Source organism: Malaya genurostris, chromosome 1 (assembly GCF_030247185.1).
Source record: "Malaya genurostris strain Urasoe2022 chromosome 1, Malgen_1.1, whole genome shotgun sequence".
Lineage (NCBI taxonomy): Eukaryota > Metazoa > Arthropoda > Insecta > Diptera > Culicidae > Malaya > Malaya genurostris.
Window position 1 is genome coordinate 155,872,412 of NC_080570.1, and position 23,822 is coordinate 155,896,233.

Here is a 23,822-nt window from a genome sequence, read left to right on the forward strand (position 1 = left end):
ATTCAATTTGTTGCACGTTTTAACCATTTAATACCATGGTCAAATCACTACCTTAGAGCAAATCTTGGACCTCACACCTACCGAAATCTCCAACTCCTCGAAACCTATGTAAGATCGGGAAATTTTCAATACTTATCCCCCTGTATTTCCGGTTTCGGGAGCTCGATCTCGAATAAATAGGATTATAGGAGATTATAATAAGCTTCATTTGAATATCAGTTTGTTAAAATAGGTACAGCCAGTAACAAAAAGACTAAGGGAACACCTAGCACTAGTTACAGAAAGAATCATCAATTAGATGTTTAATTTTTTATCCATGGACCCCTCCCAAAACGAAACCCTGGGTATGGACCTGTCACCAAATTACACGAGCCTTTTTGGCAAGAGGAACTGTATTGTCCACTTTCTTTAGATCAGTAGTTTTGGTTCTGTGTGTTGTCCCGAGTCCTTTAGATTTTATCTGCGAAACGGATCTGCTTTCGATGCTTTCATAGGTACTGTTACGACATTCAAGGGATCATTGATTAACCGTGTCATTTAATGCTTCATAACAGTTCGGCTGAAAAGTTCGTATCGTTTAATAGAAACACACATTTTTTTGCCAAAATTCGTTTTTATTATTCAACATAATTGCCATCAGAGGCGATACAGCGATTATAGCGATCTTCCAACTTTTCGATACCATTTTTGTAGTACGATTTGTCCTTTGCCTCAAAATAGGCACCAATTTCAGCGATTACCTCTTCATTGCTTCTAAATTTTTTACCAGCGAGCATTCTCTTGAGGTCTGAGAACAGGAAAAAGTCACTGGGGGCCAAATCTGGAGAATACGGTGGATGAGGGAGCAATTCGAAGCCCAATTCGTTCAATTTCAGCATGGTTTTCATCGACTTGTGACACGGTGCATTGTCTTGATGAAACAAAACTTTTTTCTTCTTCAAATGAGGCCGTTTTTTGAAATTTCGTCCTTCAAACGCTCTAATAACGCTAGTCACTGTTGATGGTTTTTCCCTTTTCAAGGTAGTCGATGAAAATTATACCATGCGAATCCCAAAATACAGACGCCATAACCTTACCGGCCGATTTAGAGTTTCCACGCCTTGGGTTAGGTTCATCACAGGCAGTCCACTCAGCTGACTGTCGATTGGACCCCGGAGTGAAGTGATGGAGCCATGTTTCGTCCATTGTTATATATCGACGAAAAAAATCGGTTTTATTTCGATATAACAGCTCCAAACACTGCTCAGAATCATCAATTCGTTGTTGTTTTTGATCGATTGTGAGTTCACGCGGCACCCATTTTGCACAAAGCTTTCTCATATCCAAATATTCGTGAATAATATGTCCAACACGTTCCTTTGATATCTTTAGGGTGTCAGCTATCTCGATCAACTTCACTTTACGGTCATTGAAAATCATTTTGTGGATTTTTTTCACGTTTTCATCGGTAACAGCCTCTTTTGGACGTCCACTGCGTTCATCGTCTTCGGTGCTCATATGACCAGTACGAAATTTTGCAAACCACTTACGAATTGTTGCTTCGCCCGGTGCAGTCTGGATAACACTCATCAAGCCATTTTTTGGTATCGGCGGCACTTTTTTTCATCAAAAAGTAGTGTTTCATCAACACACGAAATTCCTTTTTTTCCATTTTTTTCACAATAACAAAAGTAGCTTCACTCAAAATGCAATATCTCACAAACTAATAATCAGACAGCTGTCAAATTTATACACGTATCTTTTGAAGGTTGGTACTAACTGAAAATGGTATGGATTTAATTCTAGTGGTGCCCTCTCATAGAAACGATACGAACTTTTCAGCCGATCTGTTATAAATCCGAGTTCCAACGATCTTCCAATTCGTCAGGAGGACCAGAACTGTTAACCATAGAGCCTTTCAAAACCTTCTTCCTAACGTTACAAATTGAAAAGGATTGATCATGAACACAAGTTGACACCTCAACCACTTTCCATCCTTTTTTTGCAGACTGCTAGAGGATGGCAAAGCCTGTGCCGACATAGACGAGTGTATCGAAACGCCCGGTGTCTGCTCGCAGCACTGTTCCAATACACCGGGAGGCTTCTACTGTAAGTGCGACGAGCGGTACTACGAGCGGCAGAACGATGAGCACACGTGCAAACGCAAGGACGCGATCGAACCGTGGTTGATCTTCAGCAACAAGTACTATGTGCGGAACATGTCCATCGACGGTCACCAGTACAACCTGATCCATCAGGATCTGATGAATGTGGTCGCGATCGATTTCGATTACCAGGCCCAGGAGATGTACTTCTGCGATGTGACGGCAAAGACGATCTTCAAATCGAAGTTTTCTTCGGTCCGGAATGACCTGAAGATTGAGAAGATACCGGTGGTCAAGCATGACTCGCACGGCCTGGAAGGTATCGCCATTGATTGGGTAGGCCGTAAGCTGTACTGGCTCGATCGACATTCGAAGAACCTGGATGTAGCGGAACTTGACGGTACGAAGCGGAAAACGTTAAAGAGTGGAGTTGTTGATCCGCGAGCGATCGTTGTCCATCCGGGAATTGGTTATCTGTACTTCACTTCGTGGCATCTGCAGTCGTACATTGCTAAAATGGGTATGGATGGATCGAATTTCACTCGAATTCTCACCTGGGAAGACGATATCGCTTGGCCGAACGCACTGACGATCGATTATTTCACCGATCGCATCTACTGGGCCGATGCTCACTTGGACTATATTGCGTTCGCCGATCTAGAGGGACGACACCGACACGTGGTTCTGTCCGGTAACAAGGTTCCGCACATCTTTGCCTTATCGATCTTCGACGACATGCTGTACTGGACCGATTGGAATATGAAGGCGATCATTCGGGCGAATAAATTCACTGGTCAGAACTTTACCATTATCAGAAACACTACGCATCGGCCGTACGATGTCCACATAAGCCACCCCTTGCGACAGATACCCTACGGCAATCCATGCGGAACGACCAACGGTGGCTGTACCCATCTGTGTCTGCTGGCACCGCCACTGGAGTCGACCTATCTGAACGTGGAAGGTTACATCGAGGAGGGAGCCCCGAGTTACAAATGTGCCTGTCCGAATCAGTTCTATCTGGCTCGGGATATGAAGACTTGCATTGCGAACTGTACGACCGGACAACATCGGTGCGGTGGAACCGACGAGAAGTGTATTCCATGGTTCTGGAAATGTGATGGGGAACCGGATTGCAAGGATCGATCGGATGAGCCGGAATCCTGTCCGGCTAGACACTGCCGGGCCGGAACGTTCCAGTGTGGCAACGGTAACTGCACTCCGTCGACGACGATCTGCGACGGAACGGACGACTGCGGGGATGGCAGCGATGAGCAGAATTGTGATCTACCCTGTCCGGTGTCGGACTTCAAGTGTCGAGCCAGCGGTCGATGTATTCTGGACAGCTGGAAGTGTGACGGCGATGCGGACTGTAAGGACGGTAGTGACGAGGATCCGGAGATTTGTCGTAAGTTCAATGATGATCCGTAGTGTCAATTCTTCAGTTCTTTAATTTACTGGTATCTTTTAGATAAACGGGCGTGTGATCCGGAGACGGAATTCAGCTGCAAGAATGGTCGCTGCATACCGAAGCTGTGGATGTGTGATTTCGATAACGACTGCGGTGACGATTCGGATGAACCGGCTTACATGTGCCGTCAGAGGAATTGCACGACCGGATGGTCTCGCTGTCCGGGACAGTCCAACTATCGGTGCATTCCGAAATGGTTGTTCTGCGACGGTAAGGACGACTGCCGGGATAATAGTGACGAACTGCCGGAGAACTGTCCCAAGTGCAATGCCGAGACGGACTACAAGTGCAACAATAACCGGTGTATTCCAAAGTAAGTACCGATTCCGATTTTGTTCCGTAAGCTAAATTAACCGACCCTTCGGGGGGGAATTCGTTCTACCTTCCAGACAGTGGATGTGCGACTTTGCCGACGACTGCGGTGACGGTAGTGACGAAACGGAAGCACACTGCAAAGGTAGATTCCGAGAGTGTTCGGAGTCGGAGTTCCGCTGCGGAAATGGTAAATGTATTTCGAGCCGGTGGCGGTGCGATCACGAAGATGACTGCGGTGACAACAGCGACGAGTTCAACTGTGAAGGATTCCAGTGTAAGAATGGAACGTTCCAGTGTACCTCGGGCCACTGTATTGCTTCGTACTTCCGGTGTGATGGTGATCGTGACTGTCGCGATATGTCGGATGAGATTGGCTGTCCACCGCGGTACCCGGGCGGACGGTACTGCCCGGAGTCTCGGTTCCAGTGTACGAACAATCTGTGCGTTTCGCCGTCGGATCTTTGCGACGGTACGGACGATTGTGGGGATAATTCGGATGAAGCTTCTTCGGTTTGTACGAACTTCACTTGCGATACGCTGCGGAGGTTCCAGTGTGCGAACCATCGGTGCGTTGCCCGGTACCAGACTTGCGATGGCGTTGATAACTGCGGTGACGGTTCGGATGAAAACAATATGACACTTTGCGCTGCTAGAGTGAAACCGTGCGATCTCTACACGCAGTATCAGTGTGCGAACAAGAAATGTATCGATCGGACGCAGATTTGCGATTACGCGGATGATTGCGGCGACAATTCCGATGAGCTGGGATGTCATCATACGAGCACGTGTTCGGCATTGACCAAGGGAGGTTGTGAACATCACTGTATGAATTTAACCGATGGAGGGTACATTTGTGCGTGCTATCCTGGGTTCATTATTGATGCGGAGAATAAAAAACACTGCTTGGATATTGATGAGTGTGCCACGGGCACGCATAGATGCTCGCAGATGTGTACCAACATGAATGGAACGTACGCTTGCTCGTGTCGGGATGGTTTCCGACTTGTGGACGCGGTATCTGGTGACTGTAAGGCACTGAAGGACGATACTTTGGTGGTATTTAGTAGTGGTTCGGAGATACGAGCCTACGATCTGCAGATGAACGATCAGTTTGATGTTATTTTCGGAGAAAAGAGAATTGAAGCCCTGGACTACAATCCGGCCTCGCAGATGATCTTCTGGGCAGATAGTTATGATAAAACGATCAAGCGAAGCTACATGGTGAATGCGTTGAACGGCGAAGCCAAGATCGGTTTCGCACAGGATTTGAACATGAAAGGAAACTCGAAAACTACGGCGTTGGCAGTTGATTGGGTCGCTGACAATCTGTACTGGGCGGAAACGGACCGGACAGGTTCCAAACCTCGTGGTAGAATTATGGTGGCGAAAACCGACGGACGATATCGTCGGGCTTTGGCCAATGCTGGACTGGAGATTCCAACGTCGATTGCGGTCGATCCACAGCTTGGCCGTATGTTCTGGGCGGATGCTGGTTCAGCTCCGAAGATCGAGGTTTCCTGGATGGACGGTTCGAAGCGCCGACCGTTGATAACCGAAGCCATTCGACATCCGGCTGGGCTAACCATCGATTACTCCCAGGATCACATGGTATACTGGGTGGACACCAAACTGAACACCATCGAGGTCATGCGGCCGGACGGGTCGATGCGTAAAGCTATCCTCAAAGGTGAAATGCTCAAACATCCGGTTTCGTTGGATGTTTTCGAATCGTATCTGTACTGGATTACCCGGGACACCGGTGAACTGTTGCGGCAGGATAAGTTCGGCCGGGGAGTGCAGTTTGTCGTGCAGAGAAGCCTCGCCAATCTTTCCGGTTTGAAGGGTAAGTTTTTCGATCGCTGACCGTCTCAAAGGTTGTGTCAATATTTAGGGGTCATCTCTAATTTCGTGAAGCGTGGGTGCTCAAAAGTTTAAGCACCCTAAAGGGAAGTCCATATGCAAAATTTGGGCTAAATCCGATATGGGTACCCGAGCAAAGTCAAACATCAAAACGAGAGCAAATCGAAATCTTATTATGATAGCAACATCACATTGGAATCTTAATTTGATCTCATCTCATCAATTTTTCATTTGATATCACTTTATGTTATCATTTTGCTGTTACCTTTGGAAAAAAACTTGGGAGGCAAAAATTTTGGGAAACTCCAAAAATGATTATTGAAAAGCAACAACTTAATAACTGCATCAAAATAGGACTAATTCCATTAGGCGATGCAAAAATGCAAAAATAAATTTTAATGGAACAATTATTCCTTTATTTCTATGTTGCGTTTTACAAAAATGCTTCCTGTGCCAGTCGTCCGGAACCATAACCGTGATCAAGGAAAAGATTTTTGTCAACACTTTTGCAGCTTTTACACCAATACTCCTCTATATTTTTACTTGCGAGATTATTGTTGTAGCACCACATATCTTGAGGATATTGGATAGGTTGACGATCATTGGTGCCACGTCTATCTGAAGCTAGTTCATCTCCTTTAGCGATCTCCTGGCATACTGGGCCTTCATCAGATCCGGCCAAAAGGGGCATTCTCATCTCGCTGATCGTCAGCCACAGAAAGACCTTCGTCAGGAACTTGATATGAAAAATACATTTGACGTCAACGATTCCCTTCTGGTGGGGTACGTTAAATATCAGATTCTCTAACAGTTTTTGCGTTTAGTTAAAAAAAGATGTTAAATGACTTTTATTTTCGGTTGTTGTTTTCACCGGTATTGTCTGTGGTTCAGAATTCGAGTATCGGTATTGCCAAAGTGATTGTTTTTTCGAGCATCAACTAACAAGTCCTTTGAATAATACGCTCTTCTTTATATCATACTAGCTGAATTACTTGGCGTTGCTCGGAAATGTTTCGTGAATACAAGGCCGCAAAAACAATTTTAGAAATTGTTCTGACCATTGAAATACTCAGAGCGTAGTGAAACACAACCTATTTCCACGTAATCGCTCAAGACTGTGATAATAATTATTTGATAACGAAAGACTGTTCATAACTACGTTAGATAACTCTTTCGTTCTATAGAATAACGATTCAGTTAATTCATATGTTATCGTAAACTTATTTTCATCAACTCGGTTCGACAGTTTTCTCAATTTACATGAAAAAATGCACATTAATTTTATGATTTCTTCGTCAATTCAGATCAATTTTACCTCCCTTGGTTAAGAATATTTATTCCCCCTGCCTCTTGTGAACATTTTTGTGATCCTCACTTAGTTGCTAGAAATATGCAGTACTAGTCAAGAAGTATCATTTTTTCATAAAATACGATCAATTCACTTTATACTTCCCAAATTTGGGGCACTTGCTACACTCCTTCCTTAAAATAACCCTTTAATCTATCTTGATGTGAAGGTAGTATCTGTAATAATCAAGAAGTATCGTTTCTCGTTCAATGAATTTTACATTGAACTCCTCTTTTGTTAGTGAATTTGCAACAGCTCTGAGTAGTGTAAAAAGTATCTGTGCTCGTCAAAAAAAGAGAGGGGGGGATGAAAATTGATTTTCCAGACTCTTTTCTCCTAGTCTATATGCTCCGGCTTCCCTCGTTTGGCGAAAAATAAGATAAATTTAACAATAAACCTCTTTTTAGAGGCACTTGCTATAAACTCAAATATTTTGTTCACCTGTGCAATGATCTCGACAAGAAAAAATAGTTTTATTACCACCTCTGAATTGCAAATAGTACCTCTGCCAAGTTTGGTGATAATTTACTGAGTTGTTATGGAATTATTCCGATATTTACAAACAATTGAGCTGAGAGCTTTTTCAATAGACACTTGTTATTTTTTCACGCGTATAAATATCCTTACGATCATCTCTTACTTGTAATAAATATCTGTGCCTGTCGAGAAATATCGATTTCGTAAAACTCGAAACATTTTGCCTCAAATTCCCCCTATTAGCAAACACTTACTGCAACCACCACCACTCCCACCCCCCACCTCATTAAAATATCTCTTATAAGAACCTATGAACAGCAAGAGTTACTTGTACCAAGAAAGTTAATAATCTATTGAGTTGTTTTGGAGTTATGTTCGATCATATATACAATTTATCCTTTGCATGTTTGAGTTTGATCTCCTGTTTAATACCCTAGCTAGGCCTCCTTCCCCATAAAAATACACTTATGACCATCTCTGAAGTATCTGTGCTAAATTTGATAGCAATCCGTTCAGTAGTTTCGGAGTTATAACATTAAAAACATTACACCCCCCGTTTTAAAGGCACTTGCAACATCCACCCCTCGTCAATTCTAAGGTATGCAAAATGTTTCTATGATATTCAAAACGTGTCGATTCTCGTCAAGTTATATGAATTTTTTCAAAACCACACAAACCCCCCCTCCCCCCATCCCTTCTGTTTGTCCCAACCCTTTTAAAATATCCCAAGGACCATCTCTAAAAAGTTTGAATATTTTATTGCATTTTAGCGCCACCACATGAAAGAATTTTAGTAACTCCAATCAACGACGTTATAAATCATCATGTTTCAGAGATATAGCGTAATATGTTTTCTATCAGAAACTTTCGAGCGCTGTAGGAGCACTTGACGAATAAATTCCTAACTAACACATTTTTCATAATGTAGACCTTGACATCCCGCACAACTTTCCTCAGAAAAAAAGCTTATTGTCAGATTCCTAATTCACGTCTCCAGTAAGCCTTTGCTGTAAAAGACTTCACTCTAAAGCGCTCGCTCTTCTGAGCCTAGAAATTCGTATTTCAAAAAGATTACATACTCGAGTAGAGTGAGATCAAATAAATAACTCAATTCGATATTATGATGTTCACATGCTACAGTTTCTGGATACGAGAAAGACAAAGAGCACATTTTCATACCTGTCAAATAGCCCCACTGCCATACACGACGGCTGCGGGACAGATGCGACGAAACGAGTGTACATCGGCTAAAACTACCTGTATACAGATATGATCGAAAATTCTCCATCTACTTACATCTTAACGTCACAGTCCATAGCATTCGCCGAGAGCTCGGAATTCAAATCACCTAGGTTCGAAACCCAGTCCCTCTGTGGAGCGCTTTTTTTACTGTTGCTAGTGATATCGCCTAAAGGTATACTATCCCGGGTCTTTTGCCCAATCTATTTTTAGCTTATGCTCACAATTTGTTTGTTTTCAGTAAGGTCTTTTTAAAGCAAATCAATAACTGATTATGCATTCCAGTTTTGTTTTCGTTGTTTGATAATAACTGCAAATTGAAAACTAGTTTTGCTATCAACAAGAAAAAAATCTATATCTTATTTAGATTTCAGTTTGCTTTCGCTGTTAGCAAAAATAGTTTTCTTTTTGCTATCATCGGGATATCTTTTTGCTTTCGATTTTGATGTTTTGCCACTTAAAACGACCAAAAAAACAGCAAATTAAGTAATCGATAAATGCGAATATCACAACATCAAAATGAGTTTTCTATTTGATCTCACACTCTGCTCGGGTAAGTGGTGTCGTCCGGCGGTCAAAGTTTGAAAATTTTCGATCTTGAAAAATCATCAAAGAGAAAGGCAGGGAGGAATGAAATTTTCGAAATCGAAAAAATTTTTTTTTTCTGATGACAAATATCTTAGAATTGCATGAAAAGTCGAGATCTGGTGTTATGTAAAAAAATATTTTTTAGCCCAATCGACTCTGGGGCTTGGACAAATTTTGGAATTTCTGAAATCAAAAATAAAAATTATGATAAATGTATTTTTTTTATTAAGAACCTTTCAACTTGAGTTATTCGGGTCCTAACAAATGTATTAGAATTACATGAAACGTCGAGAACTTTTTAAATTTTGACTTCTAAAAATTTCAAGATTTTCGAAATTAAAAATTTGTTTTTGAAAAATTTTAACAACAATTTTGAGATTTCTGAAATGGAAAATTTGTTTTTAATCCCAATTTTTTTAGAATTACATGAAACGTCGAGATTTAGTGTCATCTTGAAGAAAAAAAAAATGATTGAGCAAAATTGTCTCCCGAAAAAAAGATTGATGCCGAATATCTTAGAATTGCATGAAATTTCTTGGCACCACAATTAAAAATTTTGTTGAAATAAAATCGACTATGGGAAAAAATTTAGGATTTTCTGAATCGAAATTTTTTTTTAATATTTTAATATGAAATTGCTTGAAACATCGAGATCTAGTGTCACCTTGAAGAAAAAAAACAAAACAAAATAAAATATCGACTCTGGGACAGAGATTTCAAAAATCGAAAAAATCGAAATTTATGCCCAATGTCTAGAATTGAATTTGGTGTTATCTCAAAGAGAAAAATTTTTGAGAGAAACTTTGAAACTGAAGAGAGACTTTGAAACTGAAAAATTTTGGGATTTCCGAAATCAAAAAAAAAATTGTTACCAATGTCTTAGAATTGCATGAAGCTAAAAAAATTAGATTTCCGAAAACGAAAATTTTTTTTAAGGCAAATGTCTTAGAATTGCATAAAACGCCTAGATCTAGTGGCATCCCGAAAAAACAATTTTGTTGAAAAAAAACCTACTCTGGAACTTGAATAAATATAAGATTTTCGAAATCGACATTTGTTTTTTTTTTTAAATTTTGTGTCATCTCGAAAAAAATGTATTTTCGAATGATCGACTCTGGGACTTTTGAGATTTCAAAAATCGAAAAAAATGTAATATCTTAGAATTACAGTAAACCTTAAGATTCGGTGTTATTTCGAAAAAAAAATTGAACAAAAATCGGTTCTATGGTTAGGAAAAAATTAGAGATTTCCGAAATCGAAATTTTTTCTGATGCCAAATGTCTTAGAAATGCATGAAACTGAAAAAAAACTGAGATTTCCGAAATCGAAAAAAAAATTTTTTTATGGTTATATTTTTGAATTGCATGAAACGTCCAGATCTGGTGTTAAACCGAAAAAAAAAGTTTTTTTTTGAAAATTTAAGATTTTTGAAGTCGAATATTTTTATTAAAAAGTTTTAAAAATCTTGAGATTTCCGAAATAGAACATTTTTTTATCGCAAATACCTTTGAATTGCATGAGATGTCGAGATCTGGTGTTATCAGTGATGGCCAAGCACACGAGCCAGTTCTCATATAGCCCGTGTGCTGTGCTTTTTCAAAAACGCGCACACGAAATCTGAAGCACACGCTCGTGTGCCGTAGATCGAGAGTCGTGTGCTTCGTAGAACCAGATCGCGATTCAGCTGGTGTGTTGGCTTATGAGCTGGAATGGGGGGCTAGCTCGAGAGCTGACTCATGTGCTGACTTGAGTGTCCGTTTTTTTTATTCAATGAAATAATATAATTTTTAGACACACAGTGTCCGTTCTTGTCTTGTCTCTTGTCATTAGGTGGACTACACAAATAGCACATGCTCATGGCTTGAAAAGCACAGCACACGAGCTTAATAGGCACACACAGCAGGTATAGATTAGCTCGTGTGCTGAGCTCTGACATCACGTAGAATTGCAAAAAAAATCAAGATTCTGTGCAATTGAAAGTAAACTATTCATGAAAAAATCGACTCTGGGACTTGACACCAAATGTCTTAGGATTACATAAAACGCCTACATCTAGTGTCATCTCGAACAAAAAAGTTTTTGAAATCTACTCCGGGACTACTAAATAAATTTAAGGTTTCCGAAATCGCCATATATTTTTTTGAAAATTTTTTTGCCATCTCGAAAATTTTTTCTCCGAAAGATCGACTCTGGGACTGTTGAGATTCCAAAAATAAAAAAAAATTAATGCCGAATGTGTTATCTCGGAAAAAATCGATTCTGTGACTTGGAAAAAATTAGAGATTTCCGAAATCGAAATATTTTTTGATGCCAAATGTCTTAGAATTGCATGAAACTGAAAAAAAATAGATATCCGAAATCGAAAAAAAAACAAAAATTATGCTAATACCTTATGATCAAAAAAGAACCGGAATTTTCATTTTAAAATTCCCGCGCTTGTCCAATCGGTAAACTTTTATTCTCTCGACGATTTGCTTCGCCGATTCAATGTTTTCTTCAGTAACAGATGTTGTTGGGCGGCCAGGGATCTCATCTTTGAAGCGTTTATACCACTCGTATGCCTGTGTTTTTCCTAGACACGATTCACCAAAGGCCTTTTTTAACATTTTCAACGTTTCGGAACACTTAAATCCATTTGTAACACAAAATTTGATGCACGCACGTTGTTCTAAATTTTCATCCATTATAAAAATCGCCACACGAAAATTTTTCAACTTCTTTGTATAGACGCCAAACAAAAACTAATCGTACGATATGCGTCAAAATTTGACAGAATGTATATAAAAGTGTTGCCAACGTTGAGAGAATAAAAGTTTACCGATTGGACAAGCGCGGGAATTTTAAAATGAAAATTCCGGTTCTTTTTTTATCATAAGGTATTTTTGAATTGCATGAAACGTCAAGATTTGGTGTTATGTTGAATAAAAAAATTGTTTGAAAGAGATCGACTCGGACTTTTTGAGATTTCTGACATTTAGGACATTTTTTTATCCGAAATATCTTAGAATTGCATCAAATGTCCAGATCTGGTGTTATCTCCAAAAATAATTTTTTGAGAAAAATCGACTCTGGGAATTGATATTTCTGAAAGCGAAAATTTTCTTTTGGTGCCTTAGAATTGCATGAAATATTAAGATTCAGTGTCATAAAAAAAAAACTATTTTTGAAAAAAGTCGGAATTTGAGATTTCCGAAATCTAGAAAAAATGTTGATGCTAAATGACTTAGGATTGAATAAAACGCCGAGATCTAGTGTCATCTAAAAAATAAAATTGTAGAAAAAAATTCTACTCTGAGACTTAAATAAATTTAAGATTTTCGAAACCGCCATTTTTTTAATTTTGGTCATCCCGGAAAATAAATTTTTTTCGAAAGAGAAAAGATATTTCAAAAATCGAAAAAAATAGTTTTGAATGTCTTAGAATAACATGAAACATTATAATTCGGTGTGATTTGGAAATGAATAGAGAACTTTGATCTGATGCCAAATGTATTAGAATTTCATAAAACTGAAAAATTTGGAGATTTCCGAAATCGAAATTTTATTTTAATGCTAAATATATTTGAATTGCACGAAACGTCTAACAAAAAATTTTTGTTGTGAAAAATCGATTGAGAAAATTTCGTGATACCCGAAATAAAAAAAAAAATTATGCCAAATATCTTAGAATTACATGAAATGTCAAGGTTTGGTGTTTTCGAAAAAAAATTCAGAAAAATAGACTGGGATTTAAAAAAAAATTGAGATTTCCAAAATCGAAATTTTTTTTCTTATGCCAAATTTTTTCAAATTACATTAATCTGTAAAACTCGAAAAATTTTTTGTTGATGCCTTATATTTTTGGATTGCATGAAACGTCAAGATCTGGTGTTATCTCGAAAACAAATTTTTTGAGAAAAACCAACTCTGGTACTTTTAAAAATTTTGAATTCAGTTTGAGGTTTTGGAGTTCTAGAAAGGGTTGTTTACTATATCAATTAATAATATCGTAATGTTGTCAATTTGATTTCTAAAGGCTCTTTTGAAATGAGCTTTCTGTTTCATTCTAATATTCTAATAATATCTAATAACATTTATTATTCTAGTGAAATTATTCTACTAAACGCTCAAATGACAATTTATTTTTGTGAAAGTTTTGTGGCTCTTAGAAGGGTCGATTAATTGAATTTTTTTTTCTTTTGTTCACTTTTCGGTGAATTGTATTCGGATGCACAAAACCAGAAACTATATTACGATGAAGATTCGATGCCCATAAAAGCGAATTGCACAAAAAGCAAACTGTTTCGATTTACTGCTAAATAATCCATTTCAAGTAAAATCTCATTAGTTTTTTTTTTGTAAAACGCTTTAAATTTAAAAAAAAAACGATGGTTATCATTTCTCCTACTTTCTACACAGTTGATAACCAAAAGCAGTAGGTCAGTAGACGAGCCGAATGTTCTGCAGCAGAACTGCTCACAGTGCGGATAGATTCAATATTGATGCAATTTTTGTGAAGGATTTTCTAACACACAGAATTTGAATGTCGATTATGTCATTTAGAATTTGCATATTTCAACAAAAGAAACTGTCATAATACTACTCGGAACTCATTTTTGGTTTTCATAAGGGTGATCATAACTTTGACCACTAGGCGGCACCACTTACTCATATCCGATTTAGCTTTAATTTCCCATATAAACTTTTTTCAAAGTGCTTAAACTCTGGAGCACTACTACTTTTCGAAATTTAGAGATGACCCCTGAATAGTTTGCGCTCTAGTGACCATTCAGGACAAAATAATAAATGTTTTTCGTCGTTCCGCAGTCTACCACGAACTTCGTTACAATACCTCGCTCAACAATCCATGCTTCACCAATCCGTGCTCTCATCTATGCCTGCTCGTCCCCGGTGGTAGACGTTGCTCTTGCCCGGACAACACAGTGCAACAGGTGTCCCACCGTAGCACTGCGGAAGTTATTTGCGATGCACGTAAGTCACTATATTTTGTTTAGAAAATTGTAGCCTATCTAACAACAAACATCCTTCTCTAGCTGCCGAACGACCACGACCTTCACCACGGGTGTGTCCCTGTCAGAACGGTGGTCTCTGCAAGGAGGACGACACCGGAAACGATTTGGTGTGTGCCTGTCTGCCCGAGTTTACCGGAGTGCACTGTGAGTTCTACAGCGAGCGAATGTTCGGATCCAGTCCTGGCAGTGCCGCGTCCATCTACATTCCGATCCTGGTAGCCATCCTGATAGCAGCGACCGTGGGCTCGTACTTCATCATCAAGAAGCGACCATTGTAAGTTTCGTACAAACCTGTTAAATCTATGGATCGTTTGCGGTAAACCATTTCTCTTGTTTTTAGCGGAAAACCAAGCCTTACATCATCCCAGAGCGTCTCGTTCCGGCCCGGTACGAACGTTGAGTTCAATTCGGCCGAATTTCCATCCGGTCGTCCGGCGACCGGGGTGCTACCGGCAGGCGGTGGCGTAGCTCCCCTCGACGGCTACAGTCTGGACACGTTGAACAACAAGACCACCGACTTCAGCAATCCGATGTACGATGCGGTCCAGTCCGGTACGAACGATCCCAGTATCGGAAATGGTTCAGGTAAGTTTTTCGAACGCACCTATTTGAACATTTCTCGAGTAGTTTGTCAAGCAGTTTTCAAACAGTTTTTGAGTCGTTTTTAGCAGCTTCCAAACAGTTTCTGAGCAGTTCGAGGAATTTTTGGAAAAGTTTTGAGTCGTTTTTCATCAGTTTTTAGAACAGTTTTTGAACGTTTTTTGAGCAGTTTTTCGTGCAATTTTTTGAACATTTTTAAGCAGTGTTTAGACCTGTTTGGAGCAATTTTTCGTGCAGTTTCTTTAGCAGATTTTGAGCACTTCTTGAGTAGTTTTATAAGCACTTTTCGAGCAGTTTCTGGTACAGTTTTCGTGCCGTTTTTTCTAACTGTTTTTCGAGTAGCCTTCGAGCCATTGTTAGAGCAGTTTTTACCAGCTTTCCTAGGAACACGAGCAATTTGTTTTTGAACAGTTTTCAAACAGTTTTTAGAGCAGTTTTTGAGTAGTTTTTTAGTATTTTTTTCTAGCAGTTTCCAAACAGTATCTGAGTAGTTCGAGAAATTTCTGGAGAAGTTTTTGAGCCAGTTTTTGTAGAAGTTTTCGAGTAGTTTTTTGAGTAGTTTTCAAACAGCTGTTTCCGAGCAACACGAGCAATTTGTTTTCGAGTAGCTTTCAAACAGTTTTTAGAGCAGTTTTTGAGTCGTTTCTTAGTAGTTTCCACACATTTTCTGAGCAGTTCGAGAAATGTTTGGAGAAGATTTTGAGCCAGTTTTTGGAGAAGTTTTCGAGTAGTTTTTTTTTAAAGCTGGCTTAGAGGAGTTTTTGAGCATTTTTTCTGCAGCTTTTAGAACAGTTTTTGAACGATTTTCGAACAGTTTTTCGTGCAGTTTCCAAACATTTTGTGTTTGACTTTAGATTTTGAAGATTCCCATGCTTTCGAATCCGTTGAATTTGATAAAAAAAATGTCACTTCTTAGACCGTAGCTACAGATTGCTTGCCTAACGGGAATTCTCTTTTGGTAACATTTCATAATGATTTCATTTTCTTTCACCACAGGTATCTACGAAGTCCCGTCGGATGTGACGGCCAAGGGTGGCAAAGGGGCAGCGGCGACCATTGGGCCCTTCACGGAACCGGTGTCCGCAATTCTGGCGCCCAGCAGTATAACGCATCGTACGTCACCTCAGTTGCACCTGCGCCCGAAAGAGCTCAGCCCGTCGTCGCATGACACCGGCAAAGATACCCAACTGCTGGTGGAGGAAGAGGAGGACAAGTCCGAGTGCTGATGAGCGGCGGCGGCGGCGGTGACATATCAAAAACATACACAATGGAGAGTGATTGAGAACGATTTGAGAGAGACCGAGAGAGTTAGAAAGAGAGAGAAAACCCGTACACATTACAGGCGAGCGTCTAATCGCACAATATTCTGGGTTAAACGCAAGCAAGTAATATTTATATTAGTTTTTTTTGTTGTTGATTGGAGCCAAGCTCAAGCGAAATGCTAATTCACCGGTCCGGTTTTTGTTTTTATTCCGGATGGGCTTTCGCCAATAACGTGCGATCGCGACACGGACGACACGCACACAGATGCAAGCAAACACTGAATCATTCCCGGTTGAAAGTTTATTTTTTTAAATATCTAATATATCTATGCATAAAAGTGGTACGGACAGAGAAACCGGCATCAGGCAAACGGAATAGGATGTACATGAAAGAGTTCTGAAAGCGTTTGTACATAGACTTTAAATGTAGTATCGTTAAATTTTACAAAATTGATATTTATATACAAACTATATAAAGACGGAGCTGATAATTTCAAGTTAAAACGCAGAAGGAAAGGCTAGTTTTAATTGGTTTTTATGTTGTTAATGGCAAACACACACAAACAAACACACACCCACAAGGGGTCCAAGAGATATCAAAATTTTTAAGGCGCGTTTTGAACAGTATACAGCTGCTTTTATAAAGAATCGTAACATTTGATGACTGATCGTGCAATCTGAAACAAGTGAGTGAGTGATTGAGAAAGATAGAGAGAGAGAGAGAGAGAGAGAGAAAAACTAATCGACAATTGACATGATATTGTTTGAATTGCTATACTGACGGACGGCCGATAGTTAAGCTGCCCGAACGATCGGATAGGCGAACTCGTATATATTTATCAGAGAGGTGATATTTTCATATATGATTATACAAAACTTTCCTACTTTAGAAAAGAAAAAAAAACAAACACCAACACGCTCACGTGCGCACAGAAACATACACAAACACACATCCAAACACGCGCACTCATACCAGTCCGGTGAAGTATTGTGGGATTTCCACCCAAATCGAGCAGCTAATCCGTCCAAAACGAGAAACGAAACATTCCATTATTCGGTGGTTCTAGTGTAGGAAAATCGCAGGCGGAAGCGGAAATCGAAAAGCTCTAAAGTGTCTTGATATAGCCAATAATACCAGAACTGAATGAATCACGAGCAAACTACCCCGCGCATGTTAGGAACAAACTAAGTAAAAAAAAACTATTCTAAAAACCAACTGAGGTATCACAAGTCTATAGTTTTTAACTGAAAAGTATTCTTATTCTAATACTAATACAGCAAAATGCTTGGCAGTGGAAGCCGAGTATGGACAATGGATCTGAGAGTGAAAACAGAAAACCTGTTGACCAAGTCGTGTAACTGAAAGTGATTTCCTATATTTTTTTTTGTTTTTACTAAGAATCAAACTAGCGAAACATTCCTGGGGAGGTGTATAGAAGAACCCCTTCCCAGTAGACAGACCGGCACCACTTTCAAGAACCAGCGTTGCCCGAACTGTGCAGGTGAATATGAGGGCGCTGAAAGCAATATGACCCAGCAATACCCGAAATTCGATTGAGGGAAGTAGGGGTGTAAAAAGAACTACACGGTTGAAAACAGTTTAAGCGAGCAAGAAAAAAAAACGCAATGCAGAGGTAAATATTTTAAAGAACTGTTTTAAATAAAAGTATTTTAAAGACAAAGGGGTGTAGCGTTTTTTTTTATCCTCATTCCGATTATTCCATTCAGTCCAATGTATGTTTCCATCATCATCTTAAAATTGCTTGTCATGAAATTACTGGTGTTCACCCAGCCAAAAAACGTAGTGGCCCTTATTACCGTTCTCGCTTCCACTTTCACTTACATGTCACTTCACTTGATTTTCCCTATTACCAGTATCACGCAAAGTGAAGTGATCACTGTAGTAGAAAAAACTTATTTTTTCAACAAAATGTTGGTGACGTGATGTTCATAATGACATCTAGTGCATCCAAGTAATTACATTTGTCTCTGAAGCGACTTCCTTAATAAAGATTTACATTCACTTCACTCGATTTTCACCGTGTAGTGAAAGCGGTAATAAGGGCGATAGTCTCATTGAACACAAAGAACCGAGCATGCTTCATTGCTTTCCATATGCAGCAAAAAAAAAAAATCTCAAATCAGCGTCAGACGGCAAAGCGGAGAGTGAAGTGAAGAGAGACTTGCGATGTAACGTGTAATGATTGCTGGCGGAGAGGTTGCCATAGAGATATGACTACAATTGAACGGCGTGGCGCCCGAGCACAGCTGAACATGCTCGGTTCTTCTGTTCAATCGGTTCGAATCCCGTCTTTGTGGTAGCTTTTTCGCTGTTTTTTAATCTGTTTTCTCGCATTTTGGTAGTGAAGAAAGTTACTCCAACTTAGTAACGACTTCAACGCTTCGCAACGTCTTTAATCAACATGAATAACGGTTCTTAGACTTCGATTTTGCACGGTAATAGCTATCCAACAAGCCATAGTTTGTCAATTCCATCCATTTCTAACGGAGGTATCGATATTTTTGTGTAAGCGACTTTTCGTCTTATTCCAGTAGTAGGAGTTTTACGCGCTTGATAATGAAGCGATGTTTCGGAGCAAAGTGATGCAATACAAGTGCATTTCAATACTGTTTTATGTAATAGTTTCTTAGCACCCAAAAAACAATGCACAGCACCCTTTTTCATGACGTTTCAATTTTAGCAACACAATCGTGCGAACTCGACATAACAGTTCGGCTGAAAAGTTCGTATCGTTTAATAGAAACACACATTTTTTTGCCAAAATTCGTTTTTATTATTCAACATAATTGCCATCAGAGGCGATACAGCGATTATAGCGATCTTCCAACTTTTCGATACCATTTTTGTAGTACGATTTGTCCGTTGCCTCAAAATAGGCCTCAGTTTCAGCGATTGCCTCTTCATTGCTTCTAAATTTTTCACCAGCGAGCATTCTCTTGAGGTCTGAGAACAGGAAAAAGTCACTGGGGGCCAAATCTGAAGAATACGGTGGATGAGGGAGCAATTCGAAGCCCAATTCGTTCAATTTCAGCATGGTTTTGCGTTGTTTTTTTTTGATCGATTGTGAGCTCACGCGGCACCCATTTTGCACAAAGCTTTCTCATATCCAAATATTCGTGAATAATATGTCCAACACGATATCTTTAGGGTGTCAGCTATCTCGATCAACTTCACTTTACGGTCATTGAAAATCATTTTGTGGATTTTGGACGTCCACTGCGTTCATCGTCTTCGGTGCTCATATGACTTGTATGAAATTTTGCAAACCACTTACGAATTGTTGCTTCGCCCGGTGCAGAGTCTGGATAACACTCATCAAGCCATTTTCTGGTATCGGCGGCACTTTTTTTCATCAAAAAGTAGTGTTTCATCAACACACGAAATTCCTTTTTTTCCATTTTTTTTTCACAATAACAAAAGTAGCTTCACTCGAAATGCAATATCTCACAAACTAATAATCAGACAGCTGTCAAATTTATACACGTATCTTTTGAAGGTTGGTACTAACTGAAAATGGTATGGATTTAATTCTAGTGGCGCCCTCTCATAGAAACGATACGAACTTTTCAGCCGATCTGTTATGTAATAGAAAAATGCCATATTTCGAAATTCAAAACAATTTCATATTTATATTGATTTATATTGCATTGCTGGAAGAACACAACTTCTTAAACCCTCTTAATCGAAGAAGTTCATCGAGATGAGTAAATTTGTGTGTGAAAAATATTTTAAATAATTTTTCGGATATGGCTTAACAGATTTCTACAAACTTAGACTCATATGAACAGTCCTATACTTCCATGTAAGGTTTCTGAATTTCATTTGGATCCGACTTCTGGTTCCGAAACTACAGGATGATATATGTAATGGAATTCAAATTTTGCTCGTAGATGGCTGAACCGATTTCGTACATATAATATTTAAATGAAATGTCTTAAGGTCCCATAAAAACTGCTTGTTTTTTTAATCAGATCTGACTGCCGGTTCAGGAGATAGAGGGTGATTAGTGTAAAAATTTCACACAATTTTGTCGGGTTTATCGAGTTCATAGATTTTGAGAGATGATGACCAAATAAACTCATTTCGGTTTTACCGGTATTCAGTTTTCGATACCGGAAAGTACTTAAAAATTTTATTTAGAACGCACTACGATTTCTCTTTCTCTTCTAAAAATGTCGATTCTAATAAAATGGTTAACAATGCATTAGGCGAATTTAACAGACTTTTGTTACATCGATTTCCGAATTCCGGTTCCGAAAGTATCGGTAATAGCTAAAAGAAGGTCAAAACGAATAAAATGGATGGTTCAATTTATTTGATGTTGAAGAATCTGAACTCTGAAACCGAATTTTTGAAACCAAATGCTAGAACTGTATTCAGGACCTGAATTCTGAAACTCAATTTTGGTACTAGATTCTGAAACTGTGATCTGGAACTGAATTCGAGACCAGGGTTCTGGTTCGGTACTGAATTTTGAACCTGAATCCTACCACTGAACCTACAACTGAACTTTGGACATGGATTCTGGTCGGCAGCTGAATTTAAGTGAAGGAATTCCGGTCCATGCTTCAGATTTCATTGTCGGATCCGGGCTTCAGATTTCATTGTCGGATCCGGAGTTCTGCTCCGAAATTCAACTCTGGAATCCAGATTCGGAAATAAGTTAAAAAATCTTAAAAATCTAGTTCCTGAATTTAGTTACATTTCTAGAATTATGATATTGAATTTTCGATCAAAATTCTAGACCTATATTCGGTAACTAAATTCTGAACCCAGATTCAGGCATGCATTTTAGAATTGAATTCTGGAAATAAAGGATGATTTTGGCAACACTGTATTTGACAGATCACGCGTGAACTGAGCCTTGTGTCATTGTCAAACTAGTTCAGTTTGGTCTATAATTTAATCATGTTAGCAAAGTTGGAGGAAGACCCGCTTTTTCATCGAAAAATTGTGTTCAGCGACAAAGGTCATTTCTGGTTGAATGGATATGTTAACGAACAAAATTGCTCCATCTGGAGTGAAGACCAGCCAGAAGCATTGCACGAGCTACCAATGCATCCTAAAAAAATCACTGATTGGTCTGGCATTATTCGTGAAATACCGGCCGATATGTTGGAGAGAGTGTGCCAAAATTAGACCTTGTGCTTGGACCATGCAATGATTATGTACACTCTGGATCGGCTGTCTGTTGAAACAGAAGGTCAAATTCCACTACAGGAATGTAATACCTAGTCTTTGCTTTGCATGGGCCATATAAAGCGGAGTCGCGGCCAACATTAGTATGGAATCATCTTCAAACATTCACCCCGATTCTGCAATCCGACGGATTTGTGATACGAACGATTCTACACTTTCGTTCGAGTTCGAATTTTGCATTATTTATTCCGTTCGACCTGTATGATTCGTTCGGGACACTTGAAATTTCGAACACCAACCATCAAAGCTGTCAACACTACTTACACGTTCTTTTTCTATTTATATTATTCATTTCTTAGTAAACGAAACCGTCGCACTTGTATAAACAAATTAGAACGATTCTAAACCGAACAGAAGTAATACGTACGCAAGTCGATCGAGTAATCACCCCTATTCTGTTCGTCGATCGATTCGAAATATTTCGATCGAATGTACAATTTCCATTCTGCATTCCGTTCGAGTTGGGTATGAACTCGAATATCATTCGTTCGAGTTGTTCAATTTTCGAACATTACTCGATCGACTTGCGTACGTGCGACTTCTGCTCGGTTTAGAATCGTTCTAATTTGTTTATACAAGTGTGACGGTTTCGTTTACCAAGAAATGAATAATATAAATAATATAGAACGTGTAAGTAGTGTTGACAGCTTTGATGGTTAGTGTTCGAAATTTTAAGTGTTCCCGAACGAGAGTCGATCAAATCATACAAGTCGAACGGAATGAAGAATGCAAAATTCGAACTCGAACGAAAGTGTAGATTCGTTCGTATCACAAATCCGTCGGATTGCAGAATCGGGGTGAATGTTCGAAAATTTAACAACTCGAACGGAATGCAGAATGGAAATTGCACATTCGATCGGAATATTTCGAATCGATCGACGTACAGAATAGGGGTGATTATATTCACCCCTATTCTGTACGTCGATCGATTCGAAATATTCCGATCGAATGTGCAATTTCCATTCTGCATTCCGTTCGAGTTGGGTATGAACTCGAATATCATTCGTTCGAGTTGTTAAATTTTCGAACATTACTCGATCGACTTGCGTACGTGCGACTTCTGCTCGGTTTAGAATCGTTCTAACTTGTTTATACAAGTGTGACGGTTTCGTTTACTAAGAAATGAATAATATAAATAATATAAAACGTGTAAGTAGTGTTGACAGCTTTGATGGATAGTGTTCGAAATTTCAAGTGTTCCCGAACGAGAGTCGATCAAATCATACAAGTCGAACGGAATGAAGAATGCAAAATTCGAACTCGAACGAAAGTGTAGATTCGTTCGTATCACAAATCCGTCGGATTGCAGAATCGGGGTGAATGTTCGAAAATTTAACAACTCGAACGGAATGCAGAATGGAAATTGCACATTCGATCGGAATATTTCGAATCGATCGACGTACAGAATAGGGGTGATTATATTCACCCCTATTCTGTACGTCGATCGATTCGAAATATTCCGATCGAATGTGCAATTTCCATTCTGCATTCCGTTCGAGTTGGGTATGAACTCGAATATCATTCGTTCGAGTTGTTAAATTTTCGAACATTACTCGATCGACTTGCGTACGTGCGACTTCTGCTCGGTTTAGAATCGTTCTAACTTGTTTATACAAGTGTGACGGTTTCGTTTACTAAGAAATGAATAATATAAATAATATAAAACGTGTAAGTAGTGTTGACAGCTTTGATGGATAGTGTTCGAAATTTCAAGTGTTCCCGAACGAGAGTCGATCGAATCATACAAGTCGAACGGAATAAAGAATGCAAAATTCGAACTCGAACGAAAGTGTAGATTCGTTCGTATCACAAATCCGTCGGATTGCAGAATCGGGGTGATTATATTAATCGTTCTGTCGATTCCAATGAAGATTAATTCAATTTTCTCAATTTGTTTCTTTTTGTTTTGAAACTCAAATCAAATTGTAGAGCTGGAAGCTAGTCTGAACGTCAATTTCAGTTGCAGGATTCAGATTCATAATTCCGATTCAAGTCCACAGTTTGTTAGTCCAAATCTAGAATCTAGGTCCTGATCTCTATTTCAGATTTCATATCAAAAATTCAAGCTTAAAATAAAGAACTGAAATTCGGTTTCAGTTTCAGAATTCTGGATACAGATTTTGAAACTGCATTCTAGAACTGAACTCTAGACCTGTTTTCTGATCTGAACTAAACGAGTCCAGTTCGCAGGCTAGAATGAATGAAGAACCTAATTTTTACCTTCTTTACTAATCAATCATTTAGGAAACTTTAAATTTCGAGTTATGATAAATTTCGGAAATGCGTTCCATAGTTAAGTAAGACGTATTCACGGCAAAAAAAAACACCAGTTTATTTTGAAAAAT

At 39.1% G+C, this 23,822-nt stretch overlaps 1 protein-coding gene across 4 annotated transcripts in view; it reads left to right on the forward strand.

Moving 5' to 3' along the window:
* LOC131426308 (low-density lipoprotein receptor-related protein 2) overlaps window positions 1–17,938 on the forward strand; it is a 115,834-nt gene extending 97,896 nt beyond the window's left edge. For all 4 annotated transcript variants that reach the window (XM_058588938.1, XM_058588940.1, XM_058588941.1 and 1 more), the window contains exons 10-16: window positions 1,988–3,492; window positions 3,556–3,868; window positions 3,945–5,713; window positions 14,189–14,353; window positions 14,416–14,668; window positions 14,735–14,979; window positions 15,991–17,938. In XM_058588938.1, the coding sequence (XP_058444921.1) occupies window positions 1,988–3,492; window positions 3,556–3,868; window positions 3,945–5,713; window positions 14,189–14,353; window positions 14,416–14,668; window positions 14,735–14,979; window positions 15,991–16,220 (4,480 nt within the window). In that variant the 3' untranslated portion in view covers window positions 16,221–17,938. The remainder of the gene's footprint in view (window positions 1–1,987; window positions 3,493–3,555; window positions 3,869–3,944; window positions 5,714–14,188; window positions 14,354–14,415; window positions 14,669–14,734; window positions 14,980–15,990) is intronic.
* Window positions 17,939–23,822: the final 5,884 nt, after the last annotated feature.